The 21054-nt window shown below is 42.0% G+C and overlaps 1 protein-coding gene across 3 annotated transcripts; it reads left to right on the plus strand.

Moving 5' to 3' along the window:
* The first annotated feature begins 1775 nt into the window (after window positions 1-1775).
* HACD4 (3-hydroxyacyl-CoA dehydratase 4) lies at window positions 1776-19701 on the plus strand. Of its 3 annotated transcripts, XM_042012844.1 has the most exons (7): window positions 1780-1888; window positions 5877-5980; window positions 6849-6976; window positions 12863-12975; window positions 15389-15495; window positions 16200-16331; window positions 17056-19701. In XM_042012844.1, exons 2-7 carry the CDS (start codon window positions 5884-5886, stop codon window positions 17136-17138), a joined length of 660 nt encoding a protein of 219 aa, XP_041868778.1. In that variant the 5' UTR covers window positions 1780-1888; window positions 5877-5883; the 3' UTR covers window positions 17139-19701. The 3 variants fall into 3 exon arrangements, with proteins under 3 accessions (XP_041868779.1, XP_041868777.1, XP_041868778.1); XM_042012845.1 differs by lacking the exon at window positions 17056-19701 and having other exon boundaries at window positions 1776-1888; window positions 6879-6976; window positions 16200-16592; XM_042012843.1 differs by lacking the exon at window positions 17056-19701 and having other exon boundaries at window positions 1778-1888; window positions 16200-16592.
* The last annotated feature ends 1353 nt before the right edge of the window (window positions 19702-21054 follow it).

The raw sequence follows: 21054 nt of genomic DNA on the forward strand, positions 1-21054 counted from the left end.
AGCACTGTTGCTGGTGGGATGGACTCACATTGCAGCAGGTCACACAGAGCTGTTGCTCATGAGATGGAGCCACACTGGCGAAGTTTTCAGTGATCTGTCTCCCGTGGGAGGGACCCCAGGGTGCAGCAGGGGAATGACCCCTCTCCCTGACCAGCGGGAGAAGCCACGAGTGATGAACTGACCAAAACCCCCATTCGCTGTCTCCTTGCACCACTGGGGTAGGAGGTAGAGCTGGAAGGAGGAGGGGTTGGGGGAAGGTGGTTTTTTAAGGGCTTATTTTACTTCTCATTATCCTGCCCTGATTTTGTTAGTAGTAAGTTCACTTCATATCCCTAAGTCGAGCCTGTTTTGCCCATGATGGGATTTGCTGAGGGATCTCTCCTGGTCCTTACCACAACCCATGAACCCTTCGTTAAATTATCTGTTCTCTGTCCAGCTGCAGAGAGGAGTGAGTGAGCAGCTTTCATGGCATTGGGACAGTGTCAACCCCCGACACTTTATCACCTATGTTAGCCAACAAGGTTTTGCACGTCACAAAGCTATGTGAGCTTTGTTTCTTTTAGGTATTCGAAAAGAGCTATTCTTTCTGCTCCTGGATCTTGTTACAGTGGTTGCAGTGGTGAGCTGCACTCCTGACAGCATTAGTCACTCCAGTTGTCCTCCCACAGGCAGGCAGTGTGGAGGCTGTTTGCAAGAGCTCAGCTAAGCCTTTCAATAATGGTATGTTTAATTGCCTAACTCTCTATTTAACACTGATATATTATTTTCTCCTGAGAAAGACAGAAACTCTTTAGCCTAGAAAAAGATGATTCTGAAGTAGTGAAAGTAAGCTGCCACATGGCAGGAAAGCCAGTTGTAACTGTGTGACCCTTGTGCTCAGGTCTCAGGTGGGAGATACAACTGTGGAAAACACAGTGTCCCTCTGTCCCTGTCAGGAAATCATCCACTAGCCAGGGAGGCATTTCACATCTCTCCAGGACACCACAGGGAGCAGAGATGGTCCTGGCAGGAGCTCACTGCCACTTGCAATAGGGAGGAGACCCAGAAAGGGATATTTTATCCTCCAGCATTTAGTACCTACACAGGACATCCTATGCATATTATGTTCTCAGTGCATTCTTCATTTACAGTATCAAATTTCAAACCTCACTGCAGGATGGGGTGTGATTTCAACACGAATGCCTGTGGCAAAACTTACTTATTGGCAAAAGGGTGTTTATAAACAAGTCAGAGTATTCTTCATCTGATTTATGCTGAGATATCCCAGACACTTAGGGCAGAAGTAAACTAGGATGCATATTTTCACCCTGCCAGTAGTGTCCATATTTCACAGGGGCATGAAAAACCACACATTTCTATGTAAGTGGAAAATTCTTTCCTCCATCTGAAGTAATTTAAAGTTCTCCTTTTATGCTGTGGTCCCATCTTTCCTGATCATTTGATAGGGTTTATAGCATTGCTGTAGTGCTGATGATCTAAGGATAAAAGAAGCATTACAATTTTGCATTTCTTCTCTCTAGTAATCCTTTAAAACATTGCTCTGGGTTAAGGAATAAAGTTAGTGGGATTTACAGACTAGCTTACTGGTACAACAGTAAGATACCAATTTAGATTAGGTTAGGTTAGGGTAGGGTAGGTTAGATCGGGCTAGGCTGGGCTGGGCTGGATGGTTGAGGATCAGGGCAAATGCAGTGGAGATATTTGGGTTTAGAAACTTCTTTCTCGGGAAGTGCAGTGTTGTTCCTGCTTAGTGCTACATACGGTGACGTCGTGGGGTGGGGGAAGAGGAAAGAGGAGGGGTGATCTCCTAACAAACAGCTGTTGAAGCTGCAGAGAGGAAAAAGGAGAAAGCGCAGGAGCAGCAGCAGCAATCCGACCCCTGCAACAGGTAATACTTCTTGAGTGCAGGTGACATAGACTGCTCAAATGCAAAAAAACAGTGGGTGGGATGTGCCTGTGGGAGAAAAGTACAACAGCTCTACTCAGCAGCTCTCTTCTTCCTGAACTGCAGAGCTTGCAGCTTGTCATGGGTGGGAAGGGGAAGACACAGAAGTTCAGACCAACATGACTTAATGTGACTTAGAAGGAAACCATGTCAGCAGAGGGAATTTTCTAGCAGATCTTGCCTGGTGGGGAAAAAAAAAAAAAAAAGGAACATTGCTCTCTGGTTTCAGCACGAGGGCTGGTTCCTCATGTGTGGTCAACCAGCACAGGCACACGCAAAGGCAGCGGAGCACAGGAGCCCTGAGGGGCAGGGAAGTGCTCTGTGCACGCAGGCCTGGGTGGGACCCTCTGCGTGGGACACGCCCTGAGAGCAACCTGAGTGTGGCCTTCGTGCTGGCACCCTGTAAGGGACACATAGATGGGTCGAGGGCTGGCCTGAGCTGGGTGCCTCGGCTGTGCTGTCACCTTAGCTCACGGAGAGCATGCTCCTGACCACCCTTCAGACACTGAGGGCACCTACCTCCACGCTTGCCTTGGATGATAGTTACCACAGAGACACACCGAAGACCTTTGTGGTAAAAATAATAGCATGCAACAGCTACACTTTGTGAAATTTCTGCCCGAGGAAATACACCAGGCTTTGCAACTAAAATGATAAAATCTTTGCTGTGGGTGCTAGTTCTGACATTGCTTACATTTTGTCTAGTTTTCTGTGTTTTGAGCCCACAGAGAAAGCAGGTAAGTTTTCTGCTAAGCAAGGTTGATATTACATGAGATAAGTGCATCCCTGGCATTTCAATCTATTTGGCATAAAATCATCCACAGTAAACAAGGTGAAACTGACAATTAAAACAGCAGACAGCAAGTGCAGCCTTCTGGGTCTATCTCCTGCAAGACCCATGTTTGTTTCTTTCTCCTGATACCAATGCAGGCAAGAGTACTGAAATGTGCTGTGACATGCCAATGCCTTCAAAGGAAAGAAACTTGAACACCTTAAAGCAAATCCAAGGGAGGAATGTGGCAGGAGGTGAGGCACCAGGGTGGCAAAGTGAGGTTTGGAAGACTAGCCAGCAAGTCTGGGGCAGGCTCAGGGACTGAAGCACTACCTGATGGATAGTCTGTGTTTTGTCTGCAACAGTGCTGCAGAAGCAGGTTCTGTGAGTGAAATGTGGAATCATCCCTTCTGTGAACTGATGGGAGCTGGGAATCTAAAAAAAGACCATCTCTTCTGCCAGTGACCTTTCACATAGAAGCAGATGACTGAATTTTGTGTTGTGACACGGTGCTGTTGAGACAGGCAAATGGGTTATCTTCAGCCTGCTTCTGTTTCTCTAGGCAAAGAGGTCAGCCTTCGGATTAGAAGGACCTCAGTGAAAAGTTGCATTTCAGTTTCCTTTTATCACACTGAAATCACCTTTCAGTCTCTTCAGATTTCTTCACTTCTGTGAAAGGCTTTTGTTTGGTTTTAGGTACCTTTTGTGCAGGGATTAACAAAGTAGGGTGAAAAAAGTGTGATGCATTCTCAGATCAGGGCTGTTTCTTCACAGTGGAGAGCATCAGCAAGGGAGGGAGCTGTGCTGCTTGCAGCTCTGGGGCCGGGATCTGTCTGCCGTGTAACACCAGCACACTGCCTGCCACCACATCTCTACACTCCTTGGGGAATATGGGACTCTCCATAAACGTCAACAATCTGTACACATTTCAGCAGTCACTGGTACATTTTAAAGATGATGTGTTGTAACGTGCAACAGCTGCCACATTGCCAAAACACTAATGTGAGGCTGCATTTACAAATGTTACTCTGTGTTTAGTGAAGATTAAGTACCTTAAGAACTGCAGAAACAACAGCTTTCTAGCCAGCCAGTGCAGGAAGATTTTGGAAAATACACCCAAATCACTGAAAGACAGGCTCTGAGGATGACAGACAGATGTAGCAAACTAAACTTCAGAAGAGAGAAACCATATGCTCATCTTGCATCCAGTGCGAAGCCCACACAGCAGTATCAGACCAAAGAGAGTGGTGGAGCTGCTGACTGGAAAGACTCAAGATTTTCATATCTGTTCCTGTAACTTCCATACAGTAATTCCTATCCATCCAGCAATAAGGCTGTTTCTTAACACAGAACAATGTTCTTAATTTTTTGTCTTTTTACAGTATATAGTTTCCCAACTTTCTCTTACCACAAGATGGAACAAAGTGTCATTCAGTAATAAAACAGATGGAATTTGGATCAATATTAATTGATCTCACTGGACTTTAGTTCAATTCAGTTGTATCTTACTTTTCCTAAAAGGAGGTTATATATGGAACAGATTCCTTTGTTTGGGTCCTTCTGTCTTATTTTCACAGTATCAAAGACAATGATGTCTCTTGGGAGATATTTTATTCCCACAAATCTTTTTGTGCTTATAGGAGTGAATGTGCTTATAGATATGAATAGCTGTCATCCTACATAAGTGGAAAATAGGAAGACAAGCACTTTTTATTACTTCCCTGGGATTTACTTAGAATAAAAATTTAGAAGATCAGTTTATCTAGATCAATTTAAATAACTCTATATTGTAGCTTATGGTCCAATGCTATGAATAAAGTACAGGCATTTATCAAATTTAGATATTTTTGAACAGAGATATTTAGTCCATTTATTAATGTACAGATATAAATGAAATGAAGTTTGTTGGCAGAGACATACCACACAAACACACAGGATCAAGGCACAACTTAAAGAGAATACTGTTTACTAGGGCAAGAAATTAATAGGTCCAACACATAAATTCCAGTACGAAATTAACAAGTTGATTTCCCAAAAATTAGTCTTGCAGCTGGAGGACAGGCAAGCCTCTCATTTCAGAATAGGTCAGAAGCAAATACATTTATGGGAAATTAAGTATATCCAGAGCCTACGAAATTTTGCAACAAGTCAGATTACCACGAAAATTAGGTTAGAATAGCTACAAAATGTAGTCTTCTCCAACAGGAGAAGATTTTGTTTATTAAATACAACTTGAATCCAGAAGTTAGTGGAAAATCTTTGTTTAGACACGTCTTCATCTGGAGGCACAAATTTCTCTTCGATGCGTTAGACAGAGTTCTGTTCTGGGGCCTCTGAGAGACACACACAGTTTTCACTGATCTGTTTATATTTCATAGAATCAGAGACTCAAGGAATGGTTTGGTTTGGAAGGGACATTAAGAATTGTTAAGTTCCATTCAGCTTCATCTGGTTCCAACACCCCTGCCATGGGTCCACGTTGCTCAGAGCCTCACCCTTCTCGTGGCATTGAACACTGACAGGGATGGGGCATCCACAACTTCTCTGGGTAACCTGTGCCAATGCCTCACCATCCTCACATTAGACTGTCTTCTTAATATCTAATCTAACCCTGCCCTCTTTCAGTCTAAAGCCATTCTCCCTTGTCCTGTCACTACATGCTCTTGTAAATAGTCTCCATCTTGTTGAGTTCATTTCATATATTGGAAGGCCACCATCAGGTCATCCTGAAGCCTTCTCTTCTCCAGGCTGAACAATCCCAGTTCTCCCAGCCTTTCCTCGCAGGAGAGGTGCTCCATCCCTCTGATCAACTTGGTGGCCTCCTCTGGACTCTCTCCAACAGGTCCATGTCCTTCCTGTGCTGGGGACCCCAGAGCTGGATGCAGCACTGCAGGTGGGGTCTCACCAGAGCAGAGCAGAGGGGCAGAATCCCCTCCCTGGCCTTGCTGCTTTGGATGCAGCCCAGGACACATTTGGCTTTCTGAGCTGCAAGAGCACATTGCTGGGTCATGTCCTACCTCTCCTCCACCAGAACCCCCAAGTCTTTCTGGGCAGGGTTGTTCTCAATTTCAGCTCTTTTTCTTTGATTTACTAACATGTCCAAAGAGGGTGCAAAATGTTATTGTTGGTCATATAGTTTATTATTTTGACTTTCCACAGCTTTACCATGAACATCTACCTGTTTGTGTATGACTTAATGCAATTCTGTGGACACTCATGGATATTTACAAATATGATCATCAGGTTCATGACATTTGGAAAAGGTAAGGTTCCTTCTCTATTTTCCTTAAACATTTTAAGCGGCAGTGACAGACACACAGAAATATCAAGTTAAGATTCTGAATATGTGTATGTCCAATACCAGGGACTGTGTAATTCAATCAGAAAGATAATAATGAACAAATTACTTGTGCCTGTCTTTTCCATTGTCACACTGGGAACGAAGCTCTTGTTTTGCTAATGAGCTTTAATATTCAGCAGCATGCTAGTAATATTTGAATTAGACATAGACCTAAATGTGACTAGGTCCAGTCATCATGGCAAATATTAATCTTACTGAAGCCACCAGGAGAGAATATCTTTGTGGTTATTGCACATGACTCTCTATCTCCAAAAACATTACAATATATTTCTCTTTCTCTTGCCTGGGGTTAAGACAAAAATAGAAAGCAAGTGACTGGAAATTTAAAATAACTTAAAATGGACAGTTTTAGGCATATAAAATGCCTGCCTTCTGGACTAGTTGTTTTAGGCAGTGCATATAGAGGCAGGAACTCAACATGTCCTAGTGTTTAGAAATTCCTCATGCATTTCCTCAACATTTTCTCCTATTTAGAAATACCCTAGAGCGGTATCTCTAAACCAACACATCCTGCACAGTGTTTGCCCACGCATTAAGTATAGGGAATTTAATTGTTTTCTCAGCTTCCTGCCTCTGTGTCAGACACACACTCAGAGTGGATTGCCTCCTCCACTCCCTGAAGCTTTGCTTCTGCTACCCAGAAGTTTGGTACTGTGTAAACTTTATTTCTTGTCATCTCCAGTGATGATAGGGTAAAAGCAAACCCAGTAGTTGCTCCAGACTTTTACTGTATAACCATCCTCTAATCTTCCTCTCCATTTTGTCTGTAGATTCACTGGCTGACACGTTTTACTCCATAGGACTTGTAATGCGCCTTTGCCAGCTGTTATCTGTATTGGAGATCCTGCACATCCTCATCGGCATTGACAAAAGCCGTTTCCTCCCCAGGTTTTTGCAGGTAAGCTTGTTCCTCAAGACTCTCCTTTCATGACCAACACACATCAGCTATAGCTGTCCCTGGGGACAAGCCCAGGCCGAACTATCCTGAATGTTGCACCTGCAGCCATCCTCAGGGAGCCTGGTTTGCTGATAGTTTGCCAACTTCAGGAATTGCTTCCTCAGAACTGGGCTGGTTGGGAAAGAACTGTTCTGTCAACGTGTTTCTTTTTGAGTGAAAGTGAATAGTGAGTATGTTTGCTCTACAGCACAGACCCAGAAAATGTCCAGATGAGTGGCCACTAGCAGAAGTGGGTCAGTGGCCGATTGCAGTCATCAAATTAAATTCCAGGGGGGCTTGGCCCTTCTAATTTTCTCCCTACATAACCTCCTGGCATCCCAGTAGTACCCAAGTTATCTTCCCTTCCTTCCAGAGGTGATCAACTCTCTTTTTTTTCCCTGACTTCCAGTAAGTTCCCTGTTTAAACAGGCTGGTCTTTTTCCCTCCTAGTGTGTCATATGTTCAACTGTAGGCAGAAAACCAGCCAAAAGATCACATGCTATAGCAGAAAGTAAGATGATACTCTGACATTTTCCTTGCCACACTGTTTTTTTCCTTTTGGGTGTTAATCTCAGGTTTTGGTATTTTTTCTTAATGCATTGGAAAAAGCAAAATGATGACCTGAATTTACCTTCCAACCTTTCCAGTCCTTAGTATTTGAATAATGGTGAAACTTACACTGCTCTCAGCAGTCAGAAGGTAGAAGACCAAGAGTAGTTAGTTATGTTTTTAATTTTCTGGAGAGCCCATTTTTGTCAAATGATATATTCATGCGTGAAGATGTTCTTCTTTTCAAATCTTCATTAACTAATGTCTAAATAACTAAATAACTAATTGACCACTACAGATCTCTGTTCTCTACACTGCTCACTAAGCATGGTAGCAAATTCAGCAAAATGCAAATAACTGCTTTTCCCTGCTTAAATTCATATGCTTTGACACTAATCTAGGGGAGAAAAAAGTCTCCTATCTACTGTGACCTGTAACAAATCTCACATGTCTTGGAAAGAAGAGCAGCCTGCTCTTAGTCATTAAAACAAGCCTTGTCCTGGCAGAGTTTACACATTCCCCAGCCCTGACATAGTGTGTTTCTTTCCTTGCCAGACTTACAGAAGGCAGAGATCCGGAAAGCCTGCACAAGCACTGTTCTCTGTCACCACAAATGACATTAGCATGAAATGGATATTCTGAACAAGAAAACTGTGACCTTTCTTGGGCAGTGCAGTTTGTGCAGTGCTCTCCAGGGCAGCATGGAGAGGCAGCTCATGGAATGATACAGCAGTGTGACTCCCAGTGTTCACGTCACACCAAATATGGTTTTGGATCCTTACTTGGTTCTTTCCCCAGCTGCACTCTCACCACAAACAACTCTCTTCCCTTGATGTTAGCAGCAGTCTCATGCTCCAAACAAGATGTATAAGCTCTTTGGTGGAGACTCTGCTGTCACGTGGCTTACCCACTTTTGCTGAGAGCGCGTGGGTTAAGCAGCTGTGTGCCAGCACTGCTCCCACATGCCTTGTCACACTTTCTTCACTGCCTCTTAGGAAGAAAGAACCAGTGTATTTTCCACAATGAGTGAGGGAAGGACAGTTAGTTAAGAGATGTTTACCTTGCTGCAGCCTACTAGATTACTGCACAGTCAGGCACTGATAAAGGTGCAAGAATTAGATAGTGGCTGCCTGGTTCTGTGCTCCCACCACCTATTCTGACTTTGAGCTTAAAACATATCCCTGTATGCATCCCTCATAACAGACATATATACGCACATCCACAGTGAAGCTCACCTTCAGTGATCGCTAGGATGAGAGAACGGCTGGCTCAGGCAATGTCACATGGGTGGAGGTGTAAATTAACATTGAGTAAAACAAGCTATGAAAGGGCCCTGTGGTGGCAGGTTTTCTGTAGGCATTATAGCAAATGAAAGATTTAAATGCATCCTTCAGTGAAAGGTTTATGCCTATTATTGCATTTGTCATGGTTTAGTAGCATTTAAGGAAAACACTTTGAGACACACAATACAGATAGTGGAAAAACAAACTCGGAGGAGTCTTCTGGAAAAACTCCTTGAGGGACAAAGTCTCAGGCCCCCAAGGACCTGAGAAGAGCAAGGTAGGCCAAGGCCTTCACACCATGAAAGAAAAAATTAGTCTTGTGTGATGGATGCGCTGGAGGAAAGTGAGGCAGGGGATGGTCACAAAGCTGGTGCAAAGGGATGTTCCTCAGGGCATTTATAACTTAATAAATAACTGGAGGAGGGCAGGAGAACATGTCACATGTCATTGTTCTCACCAAAACAGAAGATAATGAAATATGATAGTCTGGCTAGGGAGTAAAGGCTGACAGGGCTGGTACCATAGCAAGGAGAGAGGAAAGGTCTAAGAAAAGACTGGTATTTTTGTGAAACAAACAGCAGTTCTTCACCCTGTGCAAACAGGATTTGATTTACCAAACCAAAAGCAATGTACTATGACTTTGTGATAAAAACATTAATTTTTAAATATTTAGTGTCACTTTTCTCACTTTTTTTTTTTTTTTTTTTTTTAATATACACTACATTGAAGAGCTACGTAAGTGTTTCAGGTACCGACTACGAAACTGCATAGTCATGGTTATTAAAAAACAGAAGTGAATATGCTATTTTTTCTAGCCAAATTTGCTCTGTTTCACTTACTTGATTAAAAACTCAGACTGTCTTGCAGAAAATTATGTCACTCTACGGAACTTGCTGTATCCTGTGAGAGATCAGTGTCAGAAAAGGAAGGTAATTCCAATTTGATTTCAAAGAAGAAATGAAAACTGAAAACATTGTATTTATGCTTTGTGATATGTTAGCACATACTTCCTTTTTATGAATGTGAAAACATAGGACTTAGAGTTTTGTGCTTTTTTTTTATTTTAAAGCAAGAGAGTAGCAACAGAGAATATTTTCATTCATGCAAGGACAGATGATCCACACAGGAAATTATCCACAGCTGAGCAGCAGCACATGCATTTTATCTATGCGTGTATATGTGTATTTATATATGTACATGACTCCATGTATAAATGCATACAGATATGTGTGTCCAGAAGCACAATATCAACATGTACTACTCTTCTCCAAGTAGCACCCTGCCTCTTCACTTGCAGAAAATGTCCCCAGCCTTTGACTAACCCCTGCACTTACCTTTGATTTTTGTGGGTTACCTAAAGCTAGGAGTGCTATGAAAGGAAAGAGAATAAAGGCAAGCAGGCAGGCAACCTCCTGATTTATGCAGAAAAAGAGGTAGGATGCCACTGTCTGTCCTCACGGGGACATCACAATTGTCCTGAGCAGCCAGCTCTGTGTCCTGCCCCACAGATGTGCTCCAGAGCAAGGCCACGTCTTTCCAGTTTCAGTGTCTGGTGGCTGCTTTGTGCAGCCCATTGCTTGCCAGATGAGACTGCAGTCTAACAGGAACAAAGTACCTCACAGGGAGCAGTGCTATCTCCAGTTTCCTGCTCTTGCAGGTGCTTAACATACTTTACAGTCTGCTTACTGAGTTCCATCATGTGTAACTAGTAAAGCTGAGTGCCTCCATTGCTCCCCTTTCCCAGTCTGAATCTCTGATGGAGGAAATCTGCTGAGCTCCACCTAGGTGGTTCTCACTGCCTCATGTTTCTGCTTGTATCCTGGGGAGAGAAGAAAATCCACAGCTTCTTACACTTCCAGATTATAAGGCTGAATTGTGGGTCTCTATAGTCACTCTGTCTCATTGGCCAGCATAAATCTGTTTGAAACTGAAGTTTCAAACTGGAGTTTGAAATGGTAACTACCTTCCTTTCTCTCACTAAAATGGGACCAGATCCTGATCATTTATCCCATGCTGTTTTCTAGCACATTTCCACCCAGCTGCTTCCTGAAAAAGGAGCGACCATTTGGAAAATCTTCCAAATCTTCCAATCTTCCGACATCTCAAAATATGTCCATCTTTTCATTATCGTGATAAACCCCTTGGTCTCTAGGACAACTACCTGTGGCAATTCTCTGAAACAGCTCTTGTATTAACAATATTGCAGAACTCTCTCTACACCTCTCAGTCTGATTTTAGAGTCAGTAAGAAAATGCCCATACCACCAATGCTGCATTCTTTACCACTCTTTATCTAACAATTTTAACTCAGATTCTATTTTATCTGTTCTCTCCAGCACACAATCCCACCCAGTGCTCACCGAGCTTTTACCTTTGTTTTGATTTCCTTATGATGATGGTTGCCCTGCCATGTTTCTTGTATCTCTCTTCTATCTGGTTTCAGATCTGCATCAATAATTCCAGTTCCCCCATATTTCTGCCATGTTCCTCAGCATCAGTGCACAAACACAGGACATGTTAGCTCTCACTTTCTGTTTCCTGACCCATCTGTACAAAAGTCTGCCAAAATCTGACCTTTTTAAAAATCAGTTCCTCAGTTTGGAACCTATGGGATCAGCAGCACAGATGACAGAGGAGGGTGAGAAGCAGGAAAACCATTTTTAGCTGTTGTGGCCCCTCAGTGCTTTGCAAGATGAGGAACCAGATCCCTGGGGGACACACATGCTCTATTTCTGTACAAAAAATTGCTCCACGTATTTTGCTGAATAGTGAAGTGAGGCTGCTTTATCTGACAGGTGTGGTTTGTGAAAAAAGAGAGTTTGTGGTTAGAATTGTCCATGCAGGAACCCTTAAATATTATATTGCAAAACTACAACACAAACTTGCTGAGAGGCAAAATTCTTACTTCGTTTAAGGTAGGAATAAGGGGAAACCAGTGCAGAATAACAGCACTTATAAAAACAACCTTGGTAATCCACTTTCATTTTGTAACTTTTAACTGACTTGACATCTCAACTTGTGAAATCATTACAACTAACGTACCTTATGGAAGACATGGCATTGGGTAAAAAACCCAGCCCAGTGAAGCTATATCGATTCATACCAACTGCTTAGGTGCATGTTTTCTACTTCAACAGTTTCAAATAGAGTGTAAATCAGAGTGAATTGTTACTGTTCTGGGACAGCTTGACAAACAACTCTTGGCAGTACTGATACATTTACTTTATAGGACAGGGCATGGATACTGTTAGAAAAGTTGTCAGGAAAGCTGCAAAAAGACACACTTGTTTTTAATTTCTTGAGCTTTAATGTTACCGATGTATTTATTTTAAGCTGGAGACACTGCCTGTTTAATCCACTTTTATCTTTTTATTTGTGGGTTGGATAAAGTTCAACCACTAGAAAAATATTAGGACATAAATATTGTGGCAATCATTCACGTAAGTGACAAGCTTAAACCCACTTCCCCTAACCAAGAATAAGATGGAAAGAAAGATAAGGAATTCTACTTTTCCTCCTTCTTTCTGCAAATCTTACATGAAAGAGATTCCTTGCAACACAGATCTCCAAGATATGAAAAACAGATCTGGGAGTGTAAGATTAGTACTTTCTGGCATACAACCCTCCCAAGAAGGGCCTTCTCTATACCACTGCCTCCCACACAGCGTACAAGCAAAGAAGCTTATCCCTGCCAGCCCTCCAAGTACCTAGGTGCAGCAGGAATAGTCCTTGCTTCCAGGACCTCCGTGGTTTCCTTGGGTACAAACCCAAGTCATCCCAGCTGGCAAGCAAACTTCCACACTTACCATAACGGGTCTTTGATGCTGCAGCCAGTAGTGCCCACTTCCCTTTGCTGAAGGACCTTGAACAAAAGCAGGCTATGAAGCAAAACATTCACTGCTGATTTTGTGTAAAGAAAACTGGATCCATTTGTGGCCTCCTATTTCGCCAAAATGCCACAGAAATAACTGCTACAGAAGGTGCTACCTGAATTCAAAGTTTTCTTTTCTTTTCAGATCACTGAGAGAATAATTGTTTTATTTGTCGTGATCAACAGTCAGGAAGAAGTTCAAGGGAAATATGTCGTGTGTGTTTTATTTTTCCTTTGGAATTTATTAGATGTGGTCAGGTAAGGAGTCAACATCAAAACCATGAGGGGAAAATGGGTTATTCTTGCCAGAAGAACTCCACCCCCATTGTGCAGCAAGGCTCATTTAATTGTTTCAAAATTGGCAAAGCATAATATCCATTTTTAAGTAAAAGCTTGAGCCTTATAAGTTACTTTTAATGACTTTTACAAAAATCCACATGGTTAAGAGGCAAAGGAACTTACAGACGTAAGATAGAGGAATGCATTAGCAGACAGTATTAATATTTGTAGTTCAAAGGCTTTGATGTTTTTAACAAAAATTTAGAGGGAAATCAAAACTACCTTCTGGAGAGCAGGAATTCTTGAAACCATCCTGGTTGCCATTACCATCCTGTTGCTTTATTATTTTATTTTTTTATCCACTTTAATCCAAGATTGACAGCACAGTAAGGCAGCACCAGCAGAACTTCTTGTGAAGGCAGAAAGACTGTTCTGGGTTAACTGCACCGTGCTTTCCAAAAAGCCAAGAGCTCCTGCTGCAGGAGACTAAGAGTTTTGGTAGTAGGGCATATATCACACCACAAGAACAACAAACATTTCTCACATGTAATGTAAGTCTCTATGCACCTCAGTCTGTAGACTTAGAGCAGGTACATACGGAATTAAGAAGCATTTTAAGAAGACACAGCTCTCACAGCAACCTATGTAATGAAGTGAAATCTTTTTTTTTCTGCTAATTTAAATATATTGCTTAGCAGACTAACTGAAGAATATGGACTTTGGCAGCAAAGGAAACGTTATAAAAGAGATCTGAAACAGGAAAGTGTCAGACAGAAAAGATAAAGATTTTAAGTCAGCTTCAGAGTATTTTGAACTGCATATGTTAATAGGCTACTACTTGTATTAATTATTTTGTTTATAGTTCCATCCCATTTCTTTTTGAAGTTTGTAAAGCTAAAACAGTGGAACCTAATCTGAAATGAAAGGGTTCAGTGCAGCTGGAGAAATGCCAAAAGTATAAACAATATTGGCTGTAAAGTTCTGTCAGTGCATAATAGTCCTATTGATGCATCATTATTTTCTACCCTTGCTAAAGAACAGAGTTAAGCACCACAGCAGTAACAGCAGTTGTTTAACAGGAAAGCTACTGTGGTCTACAGCAGCAAATGACCAATTCAAATAAACCATAGTACAACTCATACAATTTTAGAATTCTTACCTGATTTACTTTACAGCACCTGTGCCACGTCCTAATATCTCAAGGAAATGTTCATGTCTAGAAGTGCATAAGGATCTATCCCATCCCTTAGCCAACTACTCTTGAAATACTACAAGTTTTTCCACATAAACTTTCAGGGATATTAATTTCCCTGAAGGACTATTTGTTATGCATCATGGCTAGTGATATACTGAGAGCAAATTCTGCAAGGTTTTCTATAACTAGTCTTTCCTTCTTATACCATCAACAGCCCATGGAATTGTGTAGAGAAGGAGTAGCTGTTTCCTTTTTGTATTGGGTTGAGATTCAGCCTTAAAAGCAACAATAATAAAAAATGGAGATAATCCTGAGGTTGCAGAGGGCAACCTTGAGAGACAATGGTACATTTTCAGCCTCTCACACTCTTCTACAGTCCAGGTGTGATGCAAAATTAATCAAATTAATCAATAAGAAGGGAATACAGGAAGTTTGTTTAACACTAGTTTCATCTGTCAGAAAGTCTTGGGTAGTATCTCTAGGAAGGCCACAGTGCAAAAAGTCTTTCAGCTGACCAAAAATGCAACCAGACCTGTTTCTCCAGTGTTTGGAAAGCTGCTGTACCGCTTTTAAGATCACACCAAGATTAGGTCACCTTTGGAGAGTGAAGTCCTAGGCATTCTGGTCTCCCAGTGAGCAACAGTAAAAACCACATAAGAACAAAATGCTGCAATGCACTGGTGAGCAAACGCTTTTTTTGGACCTACTACCCCTTCTGAGGTCCAGGAGAGGGGGACATGTACTACAGAAGGTTAAGTACCTGAAATTGCCTTCTTGTTTAACCTTCTCCAGCAGTGATTCAGCTCAGTCATAAACAGCAGTGACTCAGCAGTCATAAATCAGAATTTTCTTGGTCCCAAGCAACAGTCATATTCTGCCTGCCCCTCTCAGTTGCAACACCCCCATCTGAAATCCATTTTCTGTTGGACCAGTATGAAATCATGCTGGTCTCTGACTGAGCTGTCTGTCTGGAGGGCTTTACTGCCGTCTGCCTGCTCTAGGGTAGCACCACCCTGCTGAAAAAAATGAACCACCTGCTTTCAGGCATTGGAGCCTGAATGAAAACGGTTGCCGCTCTGAAATTTACTCAGACAGCTCCAAGTTCTTCTGCAATTCCTTTGAATTTTCCAGTAGTGTAACTTTATTCTAAAGACATCATAATTTCCTCTGAGCTCATCTGCTTTCCTCTTATTGCAGGTACACTTACAACATGTTGGCAAGGATGGGCATATACTACCTACCACTAACATGGCTCAACTTCTCACTGTGCATCCCACTCTATCCCCTTTCAGTTCTGGCTAAAGGTAAGGAGGTGGGAAGGGGTATCAACCACTTGCTTCCTTAATATTCTTCAAAAAAATGTGATCACTTCAACTGCCATTTGTGTTTAACATAGTTCCTCATGCGCTGCCAAAGTTGTCAGAAATGTTCATGTACCTTCATACTAACCTGTATGCCACCTGTGTCTCTTTTTTCTGTTACTTTTTCTTTAATATGGACTCTCTGGGTTTTGGGGGTTGTGTGTCTGGTAGGTTTTGGTGGGTTTTTGTTGGCTTGGTTTTGTTTCAGTTTTTAAAAATATAGGAAAATGTTCTTTTTTTTCTGAGTAAAGCAGAAAATATTCTCATAAATGACATAGGGATTCCTCCCTTCCAGACTCACCATATTAGACAGCAACTTACAAAGCTTCTTCCCTGCTGAGGCTGACCTTACTGGCTCAGGGCAGTATCATAGTTACACCAAGAACTCTACCCACTGAGAACACACTGAAAACACTTGTTTCTGACAGAACTCGTTAATGAATAAGATATATTTATTAATTCTAGTATTAACAGCAATCAGCACCCCAAACCTACAAAACTGAACTCAAGGAGAAAATGTGCATATGCATACGAATGCATATGTATATGTATCAGTATATAAAATACAAAAGGTAACTGACTTGTACATTAAGCTTTTTGATGATCTTCTGCTTCTTTTAGACTAAGGATTCACCATGTTTTTACAGGATTTGCAATTTGTGTATCACTGCCTTATTTTGAATCCTTTGGCACATACTCCATCAAGCTACCATTTCCATTCACCGTCTCAATCTACTTCCCGTATGTTCTGAAAATGTACCTGCTAGTGCTCTTTACAGGTAAGTATCTCATCTTCCAGAAAACTGGATATCAACACAACTGGGATGCCTATGGCAAGAAAAAATCAAATCAGTACCAGGCCTTTCACAAATTCTAACTCTCTCTGCCACATCTCCTGCAGACCACTGCAGGGAAGTGTATCACTACCTGTTTTGATTTCCAGTATCTTTCAAATACAAACAGTTAAATCTGCAAGATACCATGTATCGTGCATAAAAATACAAACCAATAAAAATTGTTTCCGTGATCCCAGCCTTACAGCTATTTAGTGAAACTTGCTTTTTTGTTTGCTTTTTTAAAAAAAAAATCAATTCCCATTTGATCATACTCTGGTTCTGTGCAACTCTTCCTCACTCATAACTCCTAGCTGGGATGAGAAGTTTTATCGAAATTAAGACTTTTACAGCTTGATTATTCAAAGGGATGAAAAAACAAGGCCACTCCAAAACCTGCATGTAAATAGATCCCTTCTCCTTTTCACCAAAATACTTTCGAAAAATTTCTGCTGGATTTAGCTGCATCATACAGAAGTCTTTGTTCTGTCATCGGCTTTAACATGAATTTGAAGGATCTCATCCTTATGATGTAGTGTTCTGATCCTAAGTACATGGAAGGAACTGTGCAAGGTTGCCAGATAAATGCTCTTATTGTTCCTTCTAAACTAATTGAAGACAGTTTGAATTCTACTCCCTTGTTCTAACACCATTTTGTGTTTTGATTCAGGCATGTGCTTTGTCATCCAGAACCTCTTCCATGAGAGAATGGCACACCTAGGGACAGGCAACATCAAAAATAAAAGAAGTTAAGTTGATATTTTGTTTGGAAGGAAAAAATACATTCCTAGTGTATTGCTACATGTCATAATTAAAAACAAAGTGGACAAAGATATCTCAATGAAAAACTCTTCTTCACATGAACATTTTCTGGCTGTGTAGAATTTTCAGAAAAGGCAGATCTCTTGAATGCACCTCAGAAATGGAGCAACTTCTGAAAGTTTTGACTTCAAGTGTCCAGAGATTTTAAAATTAATATATTTTTTCTAATATATGTTATAGAATTCTTAAAAAATTTAGGAGTGCCACAAATCACAGTCACACCCTCATTTTGGTGTTAATTCTTATCTCATTCTATACAGATATTCTGAAATGACAATATCATTTAATCTATAAGATTACTTTATACTAGGCCAACATGTATGTGCCTCACATATAAATACTAAATTGGCTAGAACTGGAATCTCTCAAGGGGTAGAAGTCAGAACCTTTGCAACCTATGAGACTGACATGCTGGTTAGCCCAGGCATTCACTAAGGATCCCCCACATTCTCGCCTCATCCTTCAGTTATCAAAAGAAGAGTCCGGAAAATGCAGCTAAATCAGAAAAGGAAGTGTTAAGGGACTCATCTCCTATATATTCAAGGGGATGTTTAAAGGTCAGAAAGAAACACTTAAAATCATGTGTTTGGCATGTCTCTCTCTTCCCCCACAATGACTTTCTTCCATGCTGAACAGCAGACAGATGCGTGCAAAAGAAGTGTGATGTAGTCAGGTCAAATATATGTTGTTCTTCAAAGGGAACTGAATGACTATCAAAAGCCATGTGCAAAATTCTAGCCATTTTACACAATTGTATTTGCTCCTCATACTTCTGTAGGATAATGTGTGAGAATGCAACTAGAACACAGGCTTTTCAAAGGCTGGGAATAAGGAATATAAACAGCTATACCCAGTGGACTGTACAGGCAAAAATAGCCAAATAATTCCTTAGAGGCTGGCAGGAGCTTTTCTGATGTTTCATCCGTATTGATTTTCACCTACATTTCAATTCAAGCCTGTGGGGGAGAAAAGTGAGGGTATTTTTTTTTTTTTTAGCTGACTGAAAACTGTGGGAAGGGAGGCAAGGTAATAGGAGTAGGAGAGATGATAATATTTAAAGGGAAAGTAAACACTATTACACTATGAAGAGGCTTTTGCCTGTATGACTTTTTAAACCATGCGGCCTAAGACGTTATGTAAGGAAACAGTGAAGCTAAATTAATTTGTTACGAAAGGTCACCTCCTAGAATTTTTATTTATTTAATACATTTGGCAGACAATGCCTGCAGACTGTTGTGACCACCGAGCATTTGCAGACCACAAGCAACAATATCACACAATAGAATAGTTTAGCATCAACCTGGGATTATTTCTTTTCAAAGCACTGCAAACAGAAATTTGGAACTTAGTAGATAAATGGGAGTACTTTGGGCTTCTGTCTGACCCAAACTGATTCGAGTATGAACATTGTGAAGAAACATATAGAGCAGCTGAGTAAGATGACTGTTTTGAAGACAGCCAGAGTAAGTCCACATCAAACCTATATAACTTGCTAAAGTTGAAACATGAACATTTTTCCCCTGGAAATTCAATCTAACATGTTTGTCACCAAGCTGCCTGGAGTTAACCCTATAGGAGAAAACATGACATATGATATTGTACTGGGTTTACATGTCAAGGCTTTGGCAATGGAGAAGGTGCAGGAACAGCTTCCACAAGAAGCCATAGGCTTCCCCTGTGTCAGAAACAGCTGGTTCCAACCAGTTCCAAAACTGAGGTGCCGCAGGACACTGCTGAGCCAAACAGCAAAGACGATGGCATGGCATCTCTCTGAAAACTTAAGAAAAGCTAAGAAATGTCACGCAGCAGCTGTGAGAAAGAAGAGTAAGAACAATGTAAGAGAAACAGCTCTGTAGACACCAAGGTCAGTGGAGAAGAAGAGCTACTTTAGGCACTGCGGCAGATTCCCCTGTGGGCCATGGTGGATCAGCTTGTCCCTCTGCAACCCATGGAGAAAAACACACCAGACAATATCCACATGGCAGCCTGTGGAGGGTCCCAGGCTGGAGCAGGTGGCTGTGCCCTGAGGGAAGCTGCAGGCCATGGAGAGCCCACACAAGCAAAGTAGGAACTGTGGCCCATTAGGGACCCACACTGAAGCAGCTTTTTCCTAATGGACTGTACCCCATGGAAAGGATCTATGCTAGACCAATGCTTGAAAAGCTGCAGCTTGTGAGAAGAAACCATGAAGGACTGTATCCCATGGGAGGGACCCCAGGCTGGACCAGGGCAACAGTATGAAGGAAAACAAGCAGCAGAGATTAAGGTTTATCAACTAAGTGCAACCCTCATGCCCTACCCACCTTGTACTACCTGGGGAGGAAGGAGGTAGAAGATGCAGGAATGAAGGAGTAAAGTGAGCCTATGAAGAAGGGAGTGGGGAGAGGTGATTTTAGTTTTGCCTTTTTTCTTTCCATCCTATACTATTTTTAATTGGCAATAAATTTTTCTTCCACAAGTTGAATCTGTTTTTGTGACAGAGAATGGTAAATGATCACTGTGTCTTTATCTTGACCCATGAACTTTCTCATCCTATTTTCTCCCTGTCCTGTTGAGGAGGAGGGAGAATGAATGTCCTGTTGAGAAGATGGGGCTGAACAGACATCTGGAAGCCAGCTGAGGTCAAACCTATATCAGATTAAGCCATGTTTATTGTTTTATCCTAAAAAAAAAGTTATGTCTTGAGTCTTATAGCTGGCTAAAAGGCCGGAATAGGAAAAGGATTCTTTAAAATTCACTATGGAGAGGACCCCCAAACCTAAACTGCATGAAAAAGGCAGGAAGTTCATGACAGACTTCCTCACCTCCTTCTGGTAGACTGGTAACTTGGGGCAGGCAGTTGGGAGATCGAGGCAGTCAGCCTTCCATGTGTGACCAGAACAGGCCACTGTAACTTCAGCTCCAATACCTCACCTAAGTTCCTGGAAAAGCTCAGGACTGGGCAGGCAAAAAAGTGTTTAAGACAATGGCTTTTATGACAGTGAGTTGTACTTCAATGATTGTAGCCTGTTAGGAAGGGATGGGATCCACTTGTCTAAGAACACCAAGAGAAGCTCTGGCAGCAGACTGGCCAATTTGGTGAGATGGGCTTTAAACTGAAGGACTCAGTGGGTGGGGTCCAAAGTGGCAATGCTCATGCCATTGCTTCCTCCTGGGGAGTGGGCCATGCCAACCAGGGCAATGTTGGCTGCCTCAAGATGAGAGTCCTAGGCCTAACCACATCAAGGGTGTGTGTGGCTATGGGGAACCCTCTTACACCCCTCCTAGGGAGCCTGGATGCTCCACTGCCTCCCTGAAGTGCCTGTACACAAATGCACAGAGCATGGGGAATAAACAGGAACTGGAAATCTCTGTGTGGTCACAGAGCCATAATCCCACTGCAATTATAGAGACATGGTGGGATAGCTCACCACTGGAATGTTGTCATGGATTCCTGTGTACTTTTAGAAAGGCCAGGTCAGCAAGGTGAGGTGGTGGAGCTGGTCTTTACATGAAAGAGCATCAAGCTCTGCCCAGGGAGAGACAATGAGTTGAGAGCTAAAATGAGTGACACTGTTGTGGGCGTTTACTACAGACCACCTGATCAGGACAAGGAAGTTGTTGAGGCTTACTATGGGCAGCTGGAAGTAGCCTTGAGATCCCCTGGTTCTCCTCTGGATGTTCAACAACCCTGTATTTGCTGGAGGTCCAACGTGGCTTGGCAGACACAGTCCAGGAAGTTCCTGCAGATACTGGAAGATAATTTCTTAGTGCAAGTGGTGGGGGAGCCAATGAGGAAAGGTGTGTTGCCCTCCAGAGGTCCCTTCCCACTCCAACAATTCAGTGATTCTGTGAATTTAAATCTTGG

This window comes from Corvus kubaryi, unplaced genomic scaffold, assembly GCF_017639235.1.
Source record: "Corvus kubaryi isolate FWS band 111438036 unplaced genomic scaffold, C.kubaryi_AGA036_p1.0 split1-37296, whole genome shotgun sequence".
NCBI lineage: Eukaryota > Metazoa > Chordata > Aves > Passeriformes > Corvidae > Corvus > Corvus kubaryi.

Bases quoted from the DNA above. Each gene is read 5' to 3' on its own strand.
- HACD4 (XM_042012843.1), top strand. From the start codon at position 5,884: ATGAACATCTACCTGTTTGTGTATGACTTAATGCAATTCTGTGGACAC. The intron at 5,981-6,848 runs GTAAGGTTCCTT...TTTTGTCTGTAG, and splicing joins GTTCATGACATTTGGAAAAG to ATTCACTGGCTGACACGTTT. The intron at 15,496-16,199 runs GTAAGGAGGTGG...ATGTTTTTACAG, and splicing joins CCTTTCAGTTCTGGCTAAAG to GATTTGCAATTTGTGTATCA.